The sequence below is a fragment of the Saccoglossus kowalevskii genome, chromosome 19 (assembly GCF_978046115.1).
Source record: "Saccoglossus kowalevskii chromosome 19, keSacKowa6.1, whole genome shotgun sequence".
Lineage (NCBI taxonomy): Eukaryota > Metazoa > Hemichordata > Enteropneusta > Harrimaniidae > Saccoglossus > Saccoglossus kowalevskii.
This window is the reverse complement of record NC_140659.1, coordinates 8,530,102-8,554,849: the sequence shown is the minus strand read 5'-3', so window position 1 is coordinate 8,554,849 and position 24,748 is coordinate 8,530,102. Positions and strand designations below refer to the sequence as shown.

At 36.7% G+C, this 24,748-nt stretch overlaps 2 protein-coding genes across 3 annotated transcripts in view; one reads left to right on the top strand and one right to left on the bottom strand.

Moving 5' to 3' along the window:
* The first annotated feature begins 2,375 nt into the window (after window positions 1–2,375).
* LOC102800488 (prefoldin subunit 1-like) lies at window positions 2,376–10,615 on the top strand. Its single transcript, XM_085493524.1, has 4 exons — window positions 2,376–2,458; window positions 7,264–7,430; window positions 9,172–9,256; window positions 10,200–10,615. Exons 1-4 carry the CDS (start codon window positions 2,417–2,419, stop codon window positions 10,284–10,286), a joined length of 381 nt encoding a protein of 126 aa, XP_085349650.1. The 5' UTR covers window positions 2,376–2,416; the 3' UTR covers window positions 10,287–10,615.
* Window positions 10,616–12,091: 1,476 nt separating this feature from the next.
* The window catches only part of LOC102800861 (low-density lipoprotein receptor-related protein 4-like), a 37,057-nt gene continuing 24,400 nt past the window's right edge, over window positions 12,092–24,748 (bottom strand). The window contains exons 15-17 of one of the 2 annotated variants that reach the window (XM_085493561.1): window positions 23,197–23,361; window positions 15,212–15,377; window positions 12,092–14,626 (exon numbers count right to left, since the gene is read on the bottom strand). In XM_085493561.1, coding sequence (XP_085349687.1) covers window positions 14,222–14,626; window positions 15,212–15,377; window positions 23,197–23,361 — 736 coding nt within the window. In that variant the 3' untranslated portion in view covers window positions 12,092–14,221. The remainder of the gene's footprint in view (window positions 14,627–15,211; window positions 15,378–23,196; window positions 23,362–24,748) is intronic. The other variant, XM_085493562.1, reaches the window with a different exon arrangement.

The window sequence follows — 24,748 nt, the reverse complement described above, 5'->3', positions numbered from 1 at the left end:
TGCGGCAGACATTCGACGCGCGTCTTTCATGCATCTCGCGAGATCTCGCAATTGTACGGAAAATCACCTATTGAAGGCTGCCTGTGGCAGAGGCACTATTGCGTAAAGCGCAAAGGCCTCTGGGAAGGAGATTGGGCTGTGGGATTTAAAATTGAACTATAGAGGGCGTTTTTTTTTGGGGGGGGGGGGGCTCACATCTTTTGCATAGAACCCTATGTTAAAATCAGCTTTTTACCACTTCTGTTTTCACTGAAGCAACACGTTAGATTTTTTTTTTCAAAAAGCGTATGGTTATATTGTTGGACATTCCATTAATTTTACTGAAAAGATTGATTTGAAGATTGTTTTTACAGTTTTTAGCTGCAAGCTGTCTAACTCAAAGAACCATAGAGATAGGTAAGTGTATCCGATTTCTACTCACTCATTCATTCTGGCCATTTATTCTTGTTTTTTTATATAAGTGGTCTTTGTGAAGGTGGTCATTATGGGTAGGTGGTTTTTATATAAAGGTGGTCACTGTGGGTAGGTGTTTATATAAAGGTGGTCACTGTAGATAAGTGGTCTTCCTGAACGTGGTTACCACGGGTAGTTGGTCTTTATATAAATGTAGTCACTGTAGGTAAGTGGTCTTTATATAAAAGTAGTCACAATGGGTAGATTGTCTTTATATAAAGTTGGTCGTTGTAGAATTAACAAGTTTGGCTAAGGCCCGTGCTACCCGCTGTTCAAGTTTTCGCCCGTGTCTGAACGCTATTGTGTCAAGCTTATATGCAAACATATAAGATTATCTAAAATCTTAGCCCATACTTGGTGTAGCCTAAGTTACGACTAATGTATATGCCCTTTAAAACAAACAAAGCTTTCTATCTCAATGTATATCTGTTGTTTTACAAATGTAGCTTAATTTAGTAGACGATGCGACGACCTCGGCTCTTTAATATTTGAGTGTTATACAAGTGGCAATGTGATGGTATCTCACAGATTTGCATAGTAGGATTCAAAAACATTTTATACATTTACACAGTAAACGTAAATATTATGCAAACATTTACTGTATATCGCTCTTCGTATTATACAGTGTATACTTTATACATTTGTACCGTAAATGCAACTCAAAATAAGTAGTCAATAATTTAAAGTGGAATTTCGCGAGGCGATGCCCATACAAGGTGTGGCTAAAATTGCACTACGTTGATTTACACCAAAAGTTCGCCCTACCGGAAATACATTAATTTATCAAAATTTCAATAAATCCTGCAAAACGAGCCAATGTAAGTATATTGGAATGAAAAAGTTCTTTATAAAACTTTTTCGTAAAAAAAATGTGTTACATATTCAGTAACGCTGCTAGTCATAATGTGGTTCCCATGGTAACACATTTCTTGATGTAACGACGGAGAACATCATATGGAGAACAACGGGCAGTGTGGATTTCTTTTTTTTTTGAGTCAGTTGAGGGTTTTAGAAATTAATTAAGTATCGTAATCTGAGGAGTCATAATTTTTTTATGGAAGTGTCCCCGATATACAGTTCGTGTGTTTGAAACATTGTTTTGTAACTCACAACGGAATGTTGTTGGTTGTTAAATAATTGATTACTGTCAATAGCTATATAGGCTATATTTTGACATTACAAACTATGATGTGATTTTTACCAATTTTTCAATGACAAAACTATGAAGTTGGTCTGTGCATGGAGCTAAAAAAAGAGCTCCATGGTCTGTGTGTATACTGTCCCTGTAGAAAACTCGAAGTGTCAAATATGGCCCGCGGAGGGCGCTATATAGTGGCTTTCGTCAAAGTATTGACAAATCAAAGTCTTTGCGAAAATTTATCACAGGGCGCTGTCTCCGTTGTCAATAGGCCCGCCTTTCGCAGACAACGAATACTTCGGGCGAAGGACACGAATCGCAAATTGTTCATAGGGTAGTGTCACGTGAGAGGCAGCAGAACAGAAATCTCCAAATCCGTTCTCTTACAAAGAGGTCACAAGTTCTTAGTCGCTCTCTTAGTTCTATTCTATTCTATTCTATTCTATTCTATTCTATTCTATTCTATTCTATTCTATTCTGGCGAATGGCTTTTAAAAAATATGCATTCAAAAACCCATTTATAAATACATTTGTAGGTGAGTGTTTCACATCGAAATCATCCAAAACATACCCACAAGGCAAGAGACTAGAACCAAGTATATGAATTGTCCAAATTCATGATGAAATACTTTGATTTTTAATTTAATTAGGTGAGACATGATCATAACGAGCCCAGATTAAGATGGTGTAAATAGGGACCCATGTCTGGGGACAATATTGCACGTGAGTATTTCTATGTGACATATGTGTACATGATGTGAGTCGTGAATGAGTTAAACACAGCGCCCCCTTGCGTTAGTCGGCCATCAGAAAAAATATTTCAAGATGGCTGCCCCCGGTATTCCCGTTGACATGGAGCTGAAAAAGGTGAGAATAAACTGCTCTGTAATCAACGTTTAGTTTATAACTCATGCCAGCGTAACATACTTGAATGTCCCGGTGCTTTAGGCTGGACCGGTAGGCCTGTAAGATGCGTTCTGCTCACAGTGGCATGACTGTTGGGTTTGCTATGTGTTCTTGAAAACTCGTCGTTGACAGTAGCTGCAGTTCTGTAGCTCGCTTGGTTTCGCTGTCGGTTATTTTGTTCGTCGTGGTGGCGATTGTTCGAAATTGGTCGTTTTCACGACGAAAACTGCGTGAAATGGGAAAACTGTGACGCCTTGTGACGTCACGATAACTTATTCAAGATGGCGGCAAACGTGGGGATTTCGCTGTAGTTTTCCGCGGTTTTCGTCGTCAAAACGACCAATTTCGAACAATCGCCCTCAAAATAATTGATGAAATAGTTTCGGGACCCATCGACAGTAGAAAAGTAGAAACTTGAGGCGAAAATAATGAAAAAAAACGGCTGTTACGGCCCGACCTGATTTCAGGTCGGTAAAATATGGTAACTCGCATAGGATGGAACTGTAGCTCCCTGGTTTCGCGTTAACACCACGACGAACAAAATAACCGACAGCGAAACCAAGCGAGCTACAGAACTGCAGCTACGTTGACAGTTGCTGCAGTCATGGATGTACTAAGAACATCCATGCTGCAGTTTAGCAGCTCTTATTGGCCGCTTAAGCTATTTTGATATAACGTTGCGGCCTGGTCTGGTCGCCCCGCAACGTATACCACGACCAAGAGAGCTGCATACACTGCAGCAACGTTGACAGGGGTTGATGGAGCTCCTTCATAAGTTCTATGTTGTGATGACTAGCCAAGGGCAAGGCTTCAATGTGAGTGTGAACTATATCTCAGAGATGGCTTAGTCTTTTCCACAAAACGAAATGAAACAAAATAAAACGAAACGAAACGAAACCCTAACCCTAACCTTAGATTTTGAACGACCTCAAACATCGTCACGTCCGTATTTCACAGTGTGAAATTTTCTCAGATATTATTGGCCAATGAAAACAAAAATGCGAGTTAGGGTTTGGGTTTCGTTTCGTTTCGTTTCGTGGAAAAGACTAAGCCCTCAGAGATATGTTGGGAGTACACTGGTAGGTGACTTTCACCCCCCCCCCTCTCACCGGAGAAGACCACATTGAGAGCTGAGTGTACAGTTACATGGCATTTTAAATTTATGCACGTTTTGTAGTCTTATTAAAGTAGGAACCGACTGATATGTGCAAATACCCAACGTTTATTGGGCAATGTAAACATTTTGACTTAAAAAAAGTTTGGCGTCAACAGCCCAAAGACATTTTTTTTATTTTAGTGGATAGTGGCCATTGTCAGTATTCTAACACTTCAAAACAATTTATGAGCAACTTTCTCGAAAAATATGAGTATGTTTCTACCTTAAATTTTGATTTAAGTGCCTTTATTGCCCTCATACTAGGCTCATGGTTAGACAAAATATGTAGGACTATAAAGATCCCCAATTTCTAGAAATGCAAACTCAAGTATTTGTAACATGTGCACCGCATGTTTCCACAATGCATATCCTGGTATCTACTCATTTCTTTCAAAAGCCTATAGTTGGTTTGCAAATTTTGTGTCAGTGAAAATTTCACTGGGGTCCTGCGACAGGAAGGTCATAAAATTCTAAAATCATAAAAATGAAATGGTTTACATTATAGTGATGGTGGTTGGATATAGGGCGGTCGCTTGTACCATGCATGTGCAAATTATGGGTCCTATATATATATATATATATATATATATATATACAAAGATGGTGATTTTAAATGTTACGCAGATCAAAGAGTACAAACACAAAACCTTACCGGAGGTTATTTAGATAATTTCTGTGGTTATTGTGATGGATTGATGTTTATTACATAGCTTCAAAGTTTGAATTTCATGCATATTATGCATATTATTTGTGCTTGCCATTGGGAAAACGCATTGGATTATGGGAAAGTGAATGCTTATAAACAAAATCGGCCGTCGCCTTTTATTAGTTTTGTGCTCTTTTGTGCCATTGCATGATTATTACGTGTTTTTCATGTAAATTGTCACACTTACAAGATCTTACTAAATATAGGACTGACGTAATCCTAGAACATCATTCAGCGTGAGAAACAGATGAAACGTGGACAACGTTCACCGATGATAACAATTTGAACCCCAAGCGCAATATTTTGCTGTGTTTTTTTTCAGTGTTTTGAATCTTAAGGTTGTTTAAAGGGGAACTAAATAGAGCCTAATTTGGTGTTTGTATTTATCAAGTTATGTATATTGATTATAAATTTGAAAAAAAAATTAAAAAAAATGATTATCTTCAGAGTTATGATGATTTAAATATGAGAAACCATAAACCCGCGAAGGACTTCCGTTTACGCCATCTTGCCATAAAATAATGCCCTCATGAGGTATAAACAGGAAAGGTAACAAAGCGTGATGACGAAATAGTATCTGATTAAATATAAACAACTTAAGGAGCCATAGTTGGCTGTACTGGTGAATTGACTTCTAGTCTAGGTTGTTTTGACTTTTACGTTAATATTATTTACAAGCGTATCAACATACAAACATTATGGATGTGCGATTGATCGAGACAGGCATTTTTTTTGTCTAACTGTCTAATAAATGTTGTTTCCAGTACTGCACTGTGCGTGTAAATTATTTCAAAGTCTGGATGCTGGAGTTCGTAGGGTGGCGGTGGAAACATTTTTGTCCATGTATTCACGGGGCTGCACTGGCAAATCATGGGACAATTGTCACAGGAACACCAAGCAGATTGTTCACAGACTTCCGTGTAATTTGAAATAAAACTATCATCCGAACAAGGGGCATCGTCGACGATATACTAGTACTCTCATCACTCACACTGGACTGATCTGAATCTTCACAGTATACCGTACTTCCCTGATCATAAGCCCGAGCGCATAAACATGCAAGGGTAAAGTAAGGAATGAGCTTACACTCGAGGACCAACTCAGATAATATTATTTTGTTTTGGGGTTAAACACTGTAACCATCTTGCCAACAACGAAAAATTATTCAAAAAAATTATTCGTTCACCACGCCGGGCTCGGGAAAATAATACTTATTTTTGAAAAAAAAAATGCGTCATTGATATCCACAAAACTTACAATGAAGAAAAAAACATGTTCATAAAAAAAACACACACATTTTATTACAATACGATTTACATACCATCTGAATTTACGTTGAAATTATGGGTAGGGTCTGTGGGGAAACAGTCGAAGGCATTTATCATTATCTTCGTTTTGGTATATTTTTGATCGTACGCAAACTTTCGATACAAAGCAATTTTTCACCATGAGGTTTTTCAGCACGATTTGACCTGAGACAACTTCCTTTGACCTAACAGGTCATGTCATTCATTAACCAATCAAAATGATGTGTCATAATGATGAAATTTATGTTGATTATTGACGGTGATTTTTTAACGCAATGCGGAAGTGAATTTAATACCGCAATGTTAAAATGCGATCTGTAGCACTGATTGCAACGGAAAAACGATGATTTTTCCCCCTCAAAACTGGCGATTCGCAATTTCCGAAAAGTAAACGACAGTTAATAGTAACTGTGGGTAAACTGAGTGTGGAGGAATAATTTAAACACCTTTCACGGTCGCCAACATGTCACATCGTTCAAACCCTAGGCCTTGCGGGATAGCCTCAAAGTAAACGAGGGCTGAGTAAACCATGCCCAATAACCAGGTACACGACTTAATGATCACATTTTTGGCTTTTCGAAAACTACAACTCAAAGAAATATGGATTACTCCAGAATTGCAACATTGGGGTTCATCCTGAGTAAATGACGGAATAGAAAGGATGCGAACCACGTTGTGTACGTTCGCCATGCACTCTGAAATTAATGCAAGTTTTCTCATAAAAGCACAAACCAAACTACTATGCCAATCACGATTATTATGCAACGAAACACACTTTTTACACTCATATTTTAAAGAATATCGTCGAAGCCCAGTAAAAACACTCTGGGCTTATAATCGTGAATGCCCTCAACTCAATAAGTACCTAGTAAAAATAGAAGGATGGGCTTCATACTCGGGAGGGGGTTACGATCGGGGAAGTACGATACTTTAACGCAAATTATTGGGTTTCCAATCTCAGAATACTGTGGTTCAAACTCATAATGCTCTAACCCAATTTGTAAAAAGCACATTGTGCATATAAAAGTTGAGTTTATACTAGTAGTACACAATGCTTGTCAGCATGAACGGCTATGTGCAATGGCGTATACGAATGCGATCAGATACTAAAACGTCATAGCTTTGAAAAATACTCAGATGTTATATATGTTCGTTCGTTATTTATTCCCTCCATGAATGGCCTCCATGGTGTTTAATTGCAAGCACTTCAAACGCCTATCCAAGCTACAGTTATAATTAAAACAAAATTAAACCACTGCAATATTATTTCGAATACAGTTTAAAATATACACAACCATAAATTAAGGCCGCATTTAGGTTTGATTTAATAATGCCTGAACAAAGTCATTGAGAAATTATATAATTTTTGTTTACTCGTTTGTTTGTCTGTATGGAGTGTCGTCATAACATGTTATAATCCTTAGTTATGTCATTTTAAACAAACGCTATTCGTAAGAAGCTCCTGACCCAGATATGTTGTGAATACTGTAACAGTTTAATTTTGTTTATAGCTCATAAATGGACTGTCAATCCATGTTGAGCAGCAGTTTTTGCACAAGCCATGATGAATATTAATTGTTTGTTATTCTATTATCAGGCTTTTCAAGAATTACAAATCAAAATGTTGGAGACGACACAAAAATTGAAATTAGCTGATGCCCAGATAGAAGGGTTAAAACGACAACAGCAGCATTCCAAACTAACTGGTACAGAACTTGTAGGTTTTCCTGACGATATTCGGCTCTATGAGGGAGTTGGCAGAATGTGAGTAATTGTATTTTTTTTCTTATTAACCTTTATTTTGGCAGCCATATGTACTTTTACATTGACTTGACTATATAAGGTTTGAATAGTGCACAAGGCAGCCACTTACAGATGAGAAAAATAAATAAATACTACCAAAAGAAACACACAGTTTTATGCATACTTTGCAGAATCCTTGTACTACTTCATTGTTTATACATTTTCCGATCTGACCGCTTTGTGTAACACACAAGAATGATAACAATTATTGGAATTTTCTCGTTATAAACTTTGTTTTTAAAAATGCCCTTAGAAATACCATGTTTCATAGGAAGGTAGGATATGGATGCCATTGTGTAGTCGAAAGACGTGCTGTCCCAGTACAAACCAGTTAATATGATGCTTATTTTTAGCCATTCTGGCTGAAATAATGCTCCGCTGCTTTTTTACATTATTTTATACACAGAACTTTTCAATCACATATTTCAGTGAAATATTGTTATAGTGAGTAAAAAACCAATGTTAAACTGTAGAACAGGAAATTTTTCGCGCAGTTGAATTTTCGTGTAATTTGCGGAGGTAGCGTTCTGCGCTGAAGTTTTAGAGTTTATTTATTTTAATTTCACCACTGGGGGCGCTGTATTTTTGTATTACTGCCCGTGTACACAACACACCACTCGCATTCACGTCATTCAAGCAGTGTAAAACAAAGTACTGGGGTGGTAGTATTTATTTAATGTTTTTATTTTATTATTAAAAAAAAATATATTTACAGTCAATAAATACTTTTTAACACAAATAGTAGTTAAAAACTTGAAAAAATATTTGTCTGAAATCTGACCCCTAAGCGTGTGACAGCACCGTAAAATTTATAAAAACAAGACATGATGTTTTACATGATGCTTTCTTACTGAATGTTATACTAGTAACACAAGACTAGTGAATGAAAATGTTATGTATTCATCTTAGAACAACAGCAATATTCATGTGACTGTCAACTTACTACCGGTAGTATTCCACATGTACACGAAGTGGCTTCAGTTGATCTGTAATGCCAGCAAGTTGGAAGCCCTGTGTACACAATTCCCGGCGATTTCAATAGACTGCAAGGCTTCAACTAACCATTTAGCTTGAAGCGGTTTTAATTACGAAAGACGAAGATTGACTTTGACATCAGAAATATCTTGAGTGTGAACTGCAGTAATAATAGCGATAATCCTCAGACGTGTGTTGGCTAGTTACACTCGTTTTTAATGTGTAAATTAGTAACAGACATTGAATAATAAAAGCTCTTCGTTCTTATTTGTCAAGATTCTGTTTTAAATTCTTTGACAAATGCGTATAAATGAAAGGTCAAAATTGAATCCTAGTAATTCGTCTGCAAGGAGAACAATAATAATACAATGCGCGAATTAGACGTAATTTGCTTTCACGTGAAAATTTCATTGCACGAAAATTTCCAAGTCTACAGTATATAATTAAATCATAGGAACAGCAGATACATATAGTTTGAAATTTCCAACGTAATTTAAGGTTTTAATGAGGTTGAAATAAAACACCATTGAATGCAATGAAATCATGCATGTGCACTTCGATCAAAGATCTACGAACATAAACTGATTGCAAATTTGCATAATTTTGGGCCAGTTTATTTCTAGTGTTTTATTTATCATTATTTAGAAATAACTAAAACAAAATTGTGTGTTCAAATATGGAAAAAGAAAAATATCAATACATTTAAATGTTGTTTTTTTACCTGCAGGTTTTTACTCCAAAGCAAGAGTGACATTTTGTCAACACTTGATGAAAAGGTTTCTAAAGCAGATGAAAAAATTAAAGTCTTGGAGGTAAGAAATTAGGATTGTATGTCCTGTTGATAACTGAAGGACATTCTAGAGGAAAAATCGTTGCAAAACTTGTGAGCTTATATTGTAGGACCCCAGTATTAAATTTTGCTTATATTAAAATCGTGTGATCCTCACAGACCACTGTATTTTGCAACAGCGCCCTCAACTGCGAATTGAGCAATATGTCATCTTGTGACATCCTGAACCATTCTCCTTCCAAGAGTTCCTTGCGGTTAGATCACCGAAAGTGTCTCTGCCACCACACACCGCCATTTTGTGGTGAAACAGGACAAGACTTTTACTACGCCAATTATTTGCGTATTTTTGTTATTAGAGGGATCTCGTGTTGATTTATTCCTACTGATAAACTAGTTTTAAATTATTTCGTCGATAGCTGATAATGATTTTTTTGTAAACACACTGAAAACGGTGAAATAGTTATAATTTACAAAAGAAAATAATTTCATCGCGGAATAACCGTTACTAAGGTGTTATTTGGTTCATCAAACTGACCATCCTTTCGATTGCCAGGCGAAGAATAACAAACAAACGAAATCACTTTGTAGTATTGACGACTAAATCGTCCTACTGCCACACCGTTTGTGTTACAGAAAGAAAAAAAGAAGCTTCTAACTTTGAAAACAGCCAGTATATGCAAACAACACGTAGACATTCGTCGGGTTCACTTGCATGGCAATGTTTGAGCGTCTTTGAAAGTAGTATCACTGTGATGCACCAACCAATCAACGACAAGCATAAGATCGCATGGTGGCAGAGATATATTCGTAATAGAACTCTGCCTGGGAGATTGATCCTGAACATCTAAAAGAAGAAATGCATTTGCAAATCCGTTGAGCTATTTTTTTTTAGTCTGGTCCAAAAGAAACGAACAGTAATAGACATTTTTGATATAAATAATTAAAATAATTTTGTTCTTTTTTAGGGCAATAAAAGTTACCTAGAAAGAAGTGTTAAAGAAAGTGAAGACAATATTCGAGAAATGTTAACACAACGACAAGCATCAAAATAACTTTCATATGCTGTTTTAGAATATTTTTTCAGTTAATGTCATTTTTGTATGTGTATTTTTCATATTTAAAGTAATTTGCATCTGTTCACTTACTTTAAATCCTAAATAAGATCTGGTAATTGCTCACTGATGCATTTACATTTTATTTGGAAAAAGCCAGGTCTGCTCAAAGACCATATTGTAATTTCAATTTATAGAAAATTCTGTTTTTACTGTATCGAACTGTGATCAAGTACAATTCCACAAATCGCATCAACTCGCGCAACCTGTCATATCAATCCCATAATGCACTATAATTTGGAATTACAATATGCTCTATGTAATTATGAGCTTTGGTCTTATTTGTGAAATCGGTGTCATAGCATCATGAAAAAAAAATTTAATTATTCAACAGTTGATTCTCCATTAGATGAGAATCAATCAGGCCAGACCCCAAAAACTATCTTAACCCTTACCCTTGTTGCAGATTATCCCCACAAGTCATGCGATCATTTATCAATACTATTTTGAACACTTTATGGATGAACTATGATTTGTCATTCAAATTTTGACAATTTCTTCATCAGCTCACATCTTTTAACAGTACAGGGGTCATTATTATTCTACGCCATCCTGTTACATTGGTGTATGTTATCAAGAATGTTATCTAACGATAGCCACATACATGTACCATTACTGGCTTTATCTTATGTTCTTCCAACATATTCTATGAGACATACTTGTTGCTCAATGTTTCTAATAAAGCTGGAAACGTAAAGTACTAACTTAAAGCTGTCAGTGAAATGTGTAATTTTGTGTTTGAATGTTTTGCTGGATTTGTTTTTAGCTCGCTTGTATCATATTAGAGTGGTACAACTTTACTATACGGCTTTCGCGCAATCTGTTATTGTTTTCTCATTTGCAACATGTAAATATCACATTTATTTCTTTTATTTCACTCAAGCTTCTAATTGATCGCACTTGGGTCGCACGTTAATTCCATCCCACTTACAACTTGTGAATTTGATGCATGAAGGTAGCGATGTAACCTTACTCTGAAATCGCAAAACATTACCGCCCAACTTATTGATCCCCATGTCTACAAGGTTATTTCTTTTAAAGAAGTGATTGAATAACAAATAAACTGAGCCAGTCTTTTTGATTCCCTTGGTAGTGTGGTCAAATGCATAATAAGGTGATAAATTAGTACTGCAATTGATATAGCTGCATAGCACAAATGTGTTAAATGCATGAATTTGTGCAACAGATTGGGTGAAAGACATACTGTATATGAGGCAAGTGTCTGCTCTTGTGAAAATGATTTCTTATTTTGTGGTTACAGTAAGGATTGTCACTAAATTAAATTTTAAAGTTTGATACTATTGGGTTGCCACTTGGGTGTTGAATATGGGGGCATGTGCAACTATTGGCACTATGATATGTATTAGATAATATTTGGTAATCATTGTCCTAAGTAACTAGATGTTTCGAGCAATTGCTTGTTATCAATGACATAGAAGAAAATGTCGGCATTCTAGGTGTTTTTACTTAGTTATATTTCATAAAATATGCCCATGGTAGTGCGCGCAAGGGTCTTGCTTTTAAATATTATAACTTCCTTCAAGTTTTATATATTTGTTTCACTTGCATTCGCTGGGGATTGGTGAATGTTTGCAGTACAATGGCCATACAAATTCAAAGCCAATGTGGGCGAAAGACTGATGGGTATTTGACCATACAGGAGAAAACTGCCTAACGCCAGTATTACATTGCACTATTATGTAGTGCCATGAATCGGGAGCACAAACAAATTATATATAACAAAGTTTGGTTCTGAATATTTATTGTACAAATATCAAACTGCAGTTAAAAACTGTACGCATCATTACAAAAATAAGAACAAAACTTAAGTGAGGACTTTTTTCAATTATACTAAAACAACACTCATATCAGTCATAGTATTGAAAATAACTAACAAAAACCTTATAAAAAACGAAAAAAAAAATAATTTGCTTTAAATAAGACATAATTTAGGCTGCAGTAATGTACAAAAGCTATAAGCTTACTGCGGGTTTTGACAAAATATTCCCCAAAGAAACAGAAGAGAGGAAAAACACCTCCCCAAAGTGTTACATACAATGTGGGTAAAATGCAATATTTTAACACCCACTGCATGATGTCTGTAATGATTCAATCTTGGACTTAATGGCAGAATATATTAAAAGTTCAACAAACCGCAGTAAAAAATATTTTTTTTTTTTTTTTAAAAAGTGACATTTAAGAGGCATTTTTGGAATGAAAAAACATTCAACATCAGTTACTGTACATTTCAGTTTATACAAATTCAATATTTTACATAAAAAAAATATTGCATCCGGTATCTCGACATTTTTACGTAGCAAATTAACCTACATGTAAATTACAGTTTAAGTCATTCTGATTACGCTAAAAAATGGCCTGTTAAATTGATATACCACTAACGTAGTCGGCACAAAATTCTATGTCATCACTGATTGGCTGTAACCTGGAATCCAGACATTCTGATTGCACTAAAAAATGGCATGTTGAATTGCTATACCACTAACGTAGTCGACACAGAATTCTGAGTCATCACTGATTGGCTGTACATGTCCCTAATCTGAAATCTAGCAATATTCAATTGAACATGCCCAAATCAAAGGTCAGAGTATTATAATATGCACATAGAATATCTTTTTTTTTTTTTTCTCTCTGGAGTTTTCACATCAGAGAGTGAATACATGTACACTGTACTCCCAGGCTAAAGTAGGTGTGCTCGCTGTACGCATGTACAAAAGGCAATTTTATCCCTTTGGGAACCATATTTTTCTGTAATTATTGTGCTAATTTAAGGCCAAATAGACATAATTTCCTATTGGGTACAGGATTTGATAAATATTTGAGAAAAGAGAAAAAAAAAATGCAAAAAAAAAAATATGCGAGTTTTATTTTGTGAAAATTGGCAAAAAATTGTCTCTGCTATTGAAGGAGTTTATTCACCACACAATAATATTAGTCTCTGTAGTACTAGCATGTTTATATCGAAGGATACACTTCTCAACTGAGGTGATAAGACTGTTCCGCTACTGCATTTTTTTTCAAGAAAGATAAAATAATGTATAGCTCATATTCAGAATAACAAAATCATGAATCCCAGCTTTTACACAGTGAGTTCTAAACATGTACGTCACATTTATTTTTAACAACCAGTTTTACTGTAATTTGCAAAAATTTTCGAGTCATACTGGATCTTTCTCTGTCCTGTTGGTGATCTCCGTTGTCCGAAATCTAACATACCACAATTTGACTGTGTATTGTAAAATACTTTATTTTCACTGGACTTTTTGCTGAAAAGGCTTGTTTGTATGGAATTTATTTTCACTGATTTTTGATGAGTTTGAAATATAGTGAAAAAGGTATATTCATTCGCTGGATTTTATTTTCAGTGAATCATAGCTTCAGCGAAAATAGGAAAAATAAATTATTTCACAGTACTTTACACATACAAAGAATTTTGTACTGTATTTCACATGCAATTTAAAGTATTAAACACACTGCTGGAGTTCACTCAACTTCTGATCATAGTAATACTTTCATTTCATGACTGAATAATTTACTAGAATAATGAACATCATATATCAAACACCTACAAAACATGCACACATACGTTGCACCTGATACCTCAACACTTTTCTATATACATGTACACACATTGTAGACACTGTTACAGTGCAATTGTTTTTAATGTTTATCAATAGGAATGCAACCATATTCTGCCCACTAATCTCACTTAGTCTTTTTCAAAGAACAATTACATAGTTTCAGTGCATCTGTAAATTGCTCTCAAGCTGAACGGCCATACAATATCCGAATCCTGGTAATGGACGTTATGTGATATCATACATGTATACCACACATTGATATCACTTATTTTCTGCTCACAGAAATTCCTGGCTCTCTTTTTCATTAAACAATGCCATTGGATCGCGTAATTGCGAGGCTTTCTTGGCTGGACTACTAAGCTCGATATTAACATAAACAGAAGACTTTCGACCCTGCGACATATCCATATAATCATCTGCCTCGGTAGCATTACTAATTGGGGATATAGCAATAGCGTTTGATGTGTCAGCACGTTTGTTAACTCCGATATAGCTATCTCGGTTCATATCAATTCCGTTTTCTTTACTGCTGGATTTGGTTAGGGATGGCATACTTAGTTTGGATGGCTTTGGCACTACAATGCGTTGATTTTTAAGTCTTGCGGCCGCCGATCCACTTATGCTGTTGATGGCCATGCCGTGATGACGTGAACCTGCTGTGTTTCTGCTTCGTTCTGAAATCTGTGAACACAAAACAAATAATTTGCGAGGTCAGTAAATCATTCATAACAATTTTGGTTCAGTTAAAGTAACTGGATTTAATTTTAGTGGATTTTATGTGGCAGGTTTTTAATGCAATGCTATGTGAAAGAAACAATGCATGCTCATAGTCACTGGGTTTTAAATTGATGCTTTCAGCTATTAGCAAAAATAAAACCAAGATAATTGAGTCTGAAACAGTAATCTGATCACCAATATTTTGTTATCATACTTTATGTACACAGTGTTGTAATTGTTCAATCTGCTCTGACATACCAAAACCAGTGAGAATCAGGAGTCAGCAAGATCTACTCGACACATCAACTCAACACTGCTGAAAGACCCAATATGACTGGTATATGAAGACATCAGAAGATGATGTACTACCATTTCTTAATATGTATCCATATACACCCAATAGTGGGTAATATACCGTGAATAAATTCAAAAGCAGTTTTAGAAGATGAAATTTCACCTATTTTAATCTGCTGAGGTATCATATTGAAATTACACAATGTATCAACATATTTCAGTCAATCCATATGACAATATTGGACATCTATATACCTGTCGGGGTGTTCTGCTGTAATAGCTTCGAGCTACATCTTTATATGAAGAAGTAGAAGGAATTCTTTCCGTTGGTCCCCGATTTTCATAGTATCCATTACTGTTGGGGGCTGTTATACGACCGCTGCAGGAATTACAGCGCTTTGGATTGTGTTTCTTATGTCTGCTAAAAAAACAACAAATAATAATAACTTAAATTGATACAGTCATTGCACGTGTTCGAATGGGTCCCATGCAACATATACAGTTGTACAATTAAAATTATCATGTAACCATTACAACACCCTCTACCACATCATGTAACCATTATAGCACCCTCTACCACATGTAAACATTATAGCACCCTCTACCACATGTAAACATTATAGCACCCTCTACTACATGTAATCATTACAGAACTTTCTATCACATTATGTAAACATTACAGCACTCTCTACCACATCATGTTACCATTATAGCACTCGATCTCTACCACATCATGTAACCATTATAGCACCCTCTACCACATGTAAACATTACAGCACTTTCTATCACATTATGTAAACATTACAGCACTCTCTACCACATGTAAACATTACAGCACTCTCTACCACATCATGTAACCATTATAGCACTCAATCTCTACCACATCATGTAACCATTATAGCACCCTCTACCACATGTAAACATTATAGCACCCTCTACCACATGTAATCATTACAGCACTTTCTATCACATTATGTAAACATTACAGCACTCTCTACCACATCATGTAACCATTATATCACTCGATCTCTACTACATCATGTAACCATTATAGCACCATCTACCACATGTAAACATTACAGCACTTTCTATCACATTATGTAAACATTACAGCACCCTCTACCACATCATGTAACCATTATAGCACTCGATCTATACCACATCTTGTAACCATTATAGCACCCTCTACCACATGTAAACATTATAGCCCCCTCTACAACATGTAAACATTACAGCACTCTCTACCACATCATGTAACCATTACAGCACTCTCTACCACATCATGTAACCATTGAAGCACTCTCTACCACATCATGTAACCATTATAGCACCCTCTACCACATGTAAACATTACAGCACTTTCTATCACATCATGTAACCAGTACAGCACTCTCTACCACATAATGTAACCATTACAGCACTCTCTACCACATCATGTAACCATTGAAGCACTCTCTACCACATCATGTAACCATTATAGCACCCTCTACCACATGTAACATTACAGCACTTTCTATCACATCATGTAACCAGTACAGCACTCTCTACCACATAATGTAACCATTACAACACTCTCTACCACATCATGTAACCATTACAGCACTCTCTACCACATCATGTAACCATTATAGCAACCTCTACCACATGTAAACATAACAGCACCCTCTACCACATCATGTAACCATTATAGCACTCGATCTCTACCACATGTAACCATTATAGCACCCTCTACCACATGTAAACATTATAGCACCCTCTACCACATGTAACCATTACAGCACTCGATCTCTACCACATCATGTAACCATTATAGCACTCAATCTCTACCACATCATGTAACCATTATAGCACCCTCTACCACATGTAAACATTACAGCACTCTCTACCACATCATGTAACCATTATAGCACTGGATCTCTACCACATCATGTAACCATTATAGCACCCTCTACCACATATAAACATTACAGCACTCTCTACCGCATAATATAACCATTACAGCACTTTCTATCACATCATGTGATCCTTAAAGCACTCTCTACCACATGTAACCAATACAGCACTCTCTACCACATGTAACCAATACAGAACTCTCCACCACATCATGTAACCATTATAGCACTCGATCTCTACCACATCATGTAACCATTATAGCACCCTCTACTACATGTAAACATTACAGCACTCTCTACCACATCATGTAACCATTATAGCACTCTCTACCACATCATGTAACCATTACAGCACTCTCTACCACATCATGTAACCATTATAGCACCCTCTACCACATGTAAACATTACAGCACTCTCTACCACATCATGTAACCATTATAGCACCCTCTACCACATGTAAACATTACAGCACCCTCTACCACATCATGTAACCATTATAGCACTCGATCTCTACCACATCATGTAACTATTATAGCACCCTCTACCACATGTAAACATTATAGCACCCTCTACCACATGTAACCATTACAGCACTCGATCTCTACCACATCATGTAACCATTATAGCACGCTCTACCACATGTAAACATTACAGCACTCTCTACCACATCATGTAACCATTATAGCACTCGATCTCTACCACATCATGTAACCATTATAGCACCCTCTACCACATGTAAACATTACAGCACTCTCTACCACATCATGTAACCATTATAGCACTCAATCTCTACCACATCATGTAACCATTATAGCACCCTCTACCACATAATGTAACCATTATAGCACCCTCTACCACATGTAATCATTACATCACTCTCTACCACATCATGTAACCATTATAGCACTCGATCTCTACCACATCATGTAACCATTATAGCACCTTCTACCACATCATGTAACCATTATAGCACCCTCTACCACATGTAATCATTACAGCACTCTCTACCACATCATGTAACCATTATAGCACTCTCTACCACATGTAAACATTACAGCACTCTCTACCACATCATGTAACCATTATAGCACTCGATCTCTACCACATCATGTAACCATTATAGCACCCTCTACCACATGTAAACATTACAGAACCCTCTACCACAGGTAAACATTACAGCACTCTCTACCACATCATGTAACCATTATAGCACTCGATCTCTACCACATCATGTAACCATTATAGCACCCTCTACCACATGTAAACATTACAGAACCCTCTACCACATGTAAACATTACAGCACTCTCTACCACATCATGTAACCATTATAGCACTCTCTACCACATGTAACCAGTACAGCACTCTCTACCACATAATGTAACCATTACAGCACTCTCTACCACATCATGTAACCATTACAGCACTCTCTACCACATCATGTAACCATTATAGCACTCTCTACCACATGTAAACATTATAGCACCCTCTACCACATGTAAACATTATAGCACCCTCTACCACATGTAATCATTACAGCACTCTCTACCACATCATGTAACCATTATAGCACCCTCTACCACATGTAAAAATTATAGCACCCTCTACCACATGTAAACATTACAGCACTTTCTATCACATTATGTAAACATTATAGCACCCTCTACCACATGTAAACATTATAGCACCCTCTACCACATGTAAACATTATAGCACCCTCTACCACATGTAATCATTACAGCACTCTCTACCACATCATGTAACCATTATAGCACCCTCTACCACATGTAAACATTATAGCACCCTCTACCACATGTAAACATCACAGCACTTTCTATCACATTATGTAAACATTATAGCACCCTCTACCACATCATGTAACCATTATAGCACCCTCTACCACATGTAAACATTACAGCACTTTCTATCACATTATGTAAACATTACAGCACTTTCTATCACATTATGTAAACATTACATCACCCTCTACCACATCATGTAACCATTATAGCACTCGATCTCTACCACATCATGTAATCATTATAGCACCCTCTACCACATGTAACCATTATAGCACCCTCTACCACATGTAAACATTACAGCACTCTCTACCACATCATGTAACCATTATAGCACTCAATCTCTACCACACCATGTAACCAGTACAGCACTTTCTATCACACCATGTAATCATTACAGCACTTTCTATCACACCATGTAACCAGTACAGCACTTTCTACCACACCATGTAACCAGTACAGCACTTTCTACCACACCATGTAACCAGTACAGCACTTTCTATCACACCATGTAACCAGTACAGCACTTTCTATCACATCATGTAATCATTACAGCACTTTCTATCACACCATGTAACCAGTACAGCACTTTCTACCACACCATGTAACCAGTACAGCACTTTCTATCACACCATGTAATCATTACAGCACTTTCTATCACAACATGTAATCATTACAGCACTTTCTATCACACCATGTAACCAGTACAGTACTTTCTATCACACCATGTAACCAGTACAGTACTTTCTATCACACCATGTAATCATTACAGCACTTTCTATCACACCATGTAACCAGTACAGTACTTTCTATCACACCATGTAACCAGTACAGTACTTTCTATCACACCATGTAATCATTACAGCACTTTCTATCACACCACGTAACCAGTACAGTACTTTCTATCACACCATGTAACCAGTACAGTACTTTCTATCACACCATGTAACCAGTACAGTACTTTCTATCACACCATGTAACCAGTACAGCACTTTCTATCACACCATGTAAACATTACAGCACTTTCTATCACATCATGTAACCAGTACAGCACTTTCTATCACATCATGTAACCAGTACAGCACTTTCTATCACACCATGTAATCATTACAGCACTTTCTATCACACCATGTAACCAGTACAGTACTTTCTATCACACCATGTAACCAGTACAGTACTTTCTATCACACCATGTAATCATTACAGCACTTTCTATCACACCATGTAACCAGTACAGTACTTTCTATCACACCATGTAACCAGTACAGTACTTTCTATCACACCATGTAACCAGTACAGTACTTTCTATCACACCATGTAACCAGTACAGCACTTTCTATCACACCATGTAAACATTACAGCACTTTCTATCACATCATGTAACCAGTACAGCACTTTCTATCACACCATGTAACCAGTACAGCACTTTCTATCACACCATGTAATCATTACAGCACTTTCTATCACACCATGTAACCAGTACAGCACTTTCTATCACACCATGTAAACATTACAGCACTTTCTATCACACCATGTAACCAGTACAGCACTTTCTATCACACCATGTAACCAGTACAGCACTTTCTATCACACCATGTAACCAGTACAGTACTTTCTATCACACCATGTAATCATTACAGCACTTTCTATCACACCATGTAACCAGTACAGTACTTTCTATCACACCATGTAACCAGTACAGTACTTTCTATCACACCATGTAACCAGTACAGTACTTTCTATCACACCATGTAACCAGTACAGCACTTTCTATCACACCATGTAAACATTACAGCACTTTCTATCACATCATGTAACCAGTACAGCACTTTCTATCACACCATGTAACCAGTACAGCACTTTCTATCACACCATGTAATCATTACAGCACTTTCTATCACACCATGTAACCAGTACAGCACTTTCTATCACACCATGTAAACATTACAGCACTTTCTATCACACCATGTAACCAGTACAGCACTTTCTATCACACCATGTAACCAGTACAGCACTTTCTATCACACCATGTAATCATTACAGCACTTTCTATCACACCATGTAACCAGTACAGCACTTTCTATCACACCATGTAAACATTACAGCACTTTCTATCACACCATGTAACCAGTACAGCACTTTCTACCACACCATGTAACCAGTACAGCACTTTCTATCACACCATGTAACCAGTACAGCACTTTCTATCACACCATGTAACAGTACAGCACTTTCTATCACACCATGTAATCATTACAGCACTTTCTATCACACCATGTAACCAGTACAGCACTTTCTATCACACCATGTAAACATTACAGCACTTTCTATCACATCATGTAACCAGTACAGCACTTTCTATCACACCATGTAACCAGTACAGCACTTTCTATCACACCATGTAACCAGTACAGCACTTTCTATCACACCATGTAACCAGTACAGCACTTTCTATCACACCATGTAAACATTACAGCACTTTCTATCACACCATGTAACCAGTACAGCACTTTCTATCACACCATGTAACCAGTACAGCACTTTCTATCACACCATGTAAACATTACAGCACTTTCTATCACACCATGTAACCAGTACAGCACTTTCTACCACACCATGTAACCAGTACAGCACTTTCTATCACATCATGTAACCAGTACAGCACTTTCTATCACACCATGTAAACATTACAGCACTTTCTATCACACCATGTAACCAGTACAGCAATTTCTACCACACCATGTAACCAGTACAGCACTTTCTATCACATCATGTAACCAGTACAGCACTTTCTATCACACCATGTAAACATTACAGCACTTTCTATCACACCATGTAACCAGTACAGCACTTTCTACCACACCATGTAACCAGTACAGCACTTTCTATCACACCATGTAATCATTACAGCACTTTCTATCACACCATGTAACCAGTACAGCACTTTCTATCACACCATGTAAACATTACAGCACTTTCTATCACACCATGTAACCAGTACAGCACTTTCTATCACACCATGTAACCAGTACAGCACTTTCTATCACACCATGTAACCAGTACAGTACTTTCTATCACACCATGTAATCATTACAGCACTTTCTATCACACCATGTAACCAGTACAGTACTTTCTATCACACCATGTAACCAGTACAGTACTTTCTATCACACCATGTAACCAGTACAGTACTTTCTATCACACCATGTAACCAGTACAGCACTTTCTATCACACCATGTAAACATTACAGCACTTTCTATCACATCATGTAACCAGTACAGCACTTTCTATCACACCATGTAACCAGTACAGCACTTTCTATCACACCATGTAATCATTACAGCACTTTCTATCACACCATGTAACCAGTACAGCACTTTCTATCACACCATGTAAACATTACAGCACTTTCTATCACACCATGTAACCAGTACAGCACTTTCTATCACACCATGTAACCAGTACAGCACTTTCTATCACACCATGTAATCATTACAGCACTTTCTATCACACCATGTAACCAGTACAGCACTTTCTATCACACCATGTAAACATTACAGCACTTTCTATCACACCATGTAACCAGTACAGCACTTTCTACCACACCATGTAACCAGTACAGCACTTTCTATCACACCATGTAACCAGTACAGCACTTTCTATCACACCATGTAACAGTACAGCACTTTCTATCACACCATGTAATCATTACAGCACTTTCTATCACACCATGTAACCAGTACAGCACTTTCTATCACACCATGTAAACATTACAGCACTTTCTATCACATCATGTAACCAGTACAGCACTTTCTATCACACCATGTAACCAGTACAGCACTTTCTATCACACCATGTAACCAGTACAGCACTTTCTATCACACCATGTAACCAGTACAGCACTTTCTATCACACCATGTAAACATTACAGCACTTTCTATCACACCATGTAACCAGTACAGCACTTTCTATCACACCATGTAACCAGTACAGCACTTTCTATCACATCATGTAAACATTACAGCACTTTCTATCACACCATGTAACCAGTACAGCACTTTCTACCACACCATGTAACCAGTACAGCACTTTCTATCACATCATGTAACCAGTACAGCACTTTCTATCACACCATGTAAACATTACAGCACTTTCTATCACACCATGTAACCAGTACAGCACTTTCTACCACACCATGTAACCAGTACAGCACTTTCTATCACATCATGTAACCAGTACAGCACTTTCTATCACACCATGTAAACATTACAGCACTTTCTATCACACCATGTAACCAGTACAGCACTTTCTACCACACCATGTAACCAGTACAGCACTTTCTACCACACCATGTAAACATTACTACTCAGGGGTTTCGTTAAAAGCCGACCACCGCCAAGCCTAAATTGGCAGTCAACTTTCTGGTCCCCCGATCGTCTATGCTGGTCTTGCTGTAACGCTACATACAGTTATTACAGGATGATGGTCTGCTATTAAATACATTTGTTAAACCCATGACTACTGTCCCAAATATTAGCATATTTCTTACCTTTTAACACAGCAGACTATAGTTATGACAATGCTAGCTATCACAACTGGTAATGCAACCCCAAGTGAAATGTACAACGTTTTATGAAACTTTTCTCTTCCTTTGACCGAATCAAACATCTGTGTGTCTAACTGACAACGTATGCCAAGAAAACCAGACATGCACCTGAAACAAATTCAATAACAATTAAGTATTATCACCCTTATGTTTTCCGGGCTAAATTTAGAAAGATAATACACATTTTTTAAAATCTTCCCAAAAATCAGAATCTTTAATGGACACAATCAGAAACAAGCAGCCTCTCGGCCGTGTTAGCTCTGCTGTTAGCAATACACATTTCACTTAAAGAATTGAAGATATATCACAAAATGAACAAATCTGAGAGACATCTACCTGAGGTACCTATATGTATAGTATCAAAGCAATTGGACTTGCGTTTTTCAACAAGAAGTTGAAAATATAACTTTTTTCCGAAAATGACAACAAACAACTTGAATATATCATCACGAAATGAAAAAATCTGAGAGAGGTCCATCCAAAAATTACAAAAATATTTATCAAAATTAAAAAATTGAGAGGTCCACCTGAAGTAACTACATGTATACATGTATAATATAAAAGCAATCAGCCTTGCTGTTTTCAACATGAAGTCAAAAATTACAAAAATATTCACCAAAATTAGAGAATTTAAGTTATCTACATGAAATGAGCAAATCTAAGTAAGGTCTACCCAAGGTACATATACACCAAGTATCAAAGCAATCAGGCTGGTACTTTTCAAGAACAAGTAAAAAGTTGATGCAGACGACGTCATCGCCGTTTGATGACGGCGGACAATCGCTCGTATGATTAGCTTCACTCGACAAAGTCAATAGCGGAGCTAAGAATGAGTGAATCTGCAAAATCTGACTCTGAGGGCAGTACAATGCTACATGTAGATATGCAAATATACAAAAAAACACAGGAATTCAAATTGATAGCTCTGTTATTTGCAAAGGTATATTGTCTGCGCTACATTTGATCACTGCAAATTGCAATCAGGCAGCTCCTATCTGACGAGATTTGTTAACTAGAAAACTGTCTGTAACATGAGTGCTGATTGGTTGCTGTCTGTAACATGAGTGCTGATTGGCTGTTGATCTGCTAAAAGTCAGTTGTATATTTACAGCCAAGCAAGTAAATTCAAACCAATATCATATGTGTCGTGTTTGGTTATAATTAGAAAGGTTTTGGGGACGACAAAATATTGTTATGGTCCTGAGCCCCAGTCACAAGAAATGTTAATATTTCGAATAATTTTGTGTATAGTGCGTAGTTCACGTAATGTAGAAAACAACCATCCATAAACAGATTAACAATAATGGAACCATTCATTGTAGAATATTAATAGAGCCTCTATTTTCTTCAAATTTCAATCAGATTTCACATCAGCTTAACTTAACATCATTGCATTTTTAACTCTTTGAACCCCAAAGTGAACGTTTGTCGCGTTTCACAAAATAAAACTCATAATAATCAATTTATCCATATTTGCAACATTTTTATCAAGATC

What these genes read in the sequence shown, in the direction of transcription:
- LOC102800488 (XM_085493524.1), top strand. Translation starts at nt 2,417, where the DNA reads ATGGCTGCCCCCGGTATTCCCGTTGACATGGAGCTGAAAAAG. An exon ending in TATGAGGGAGTTGGCAGAAT is followed by an intron (nt 7,431 to 9,171) that starts GTGAGTAATTGT and finishes TTTTACCTGCAG; the next exon opens with GTTTTTACTCCAAAGCAAGA. An exon ending in AAAAAATTAAAGTCTTGGAG is followed by an intron (nt 9,257 to 10,199) that starts GTAAGAAATTAG and finishes GTTCTTTTTTAG; the next exon opens with GGCAATAAAAGTTACCTAGA.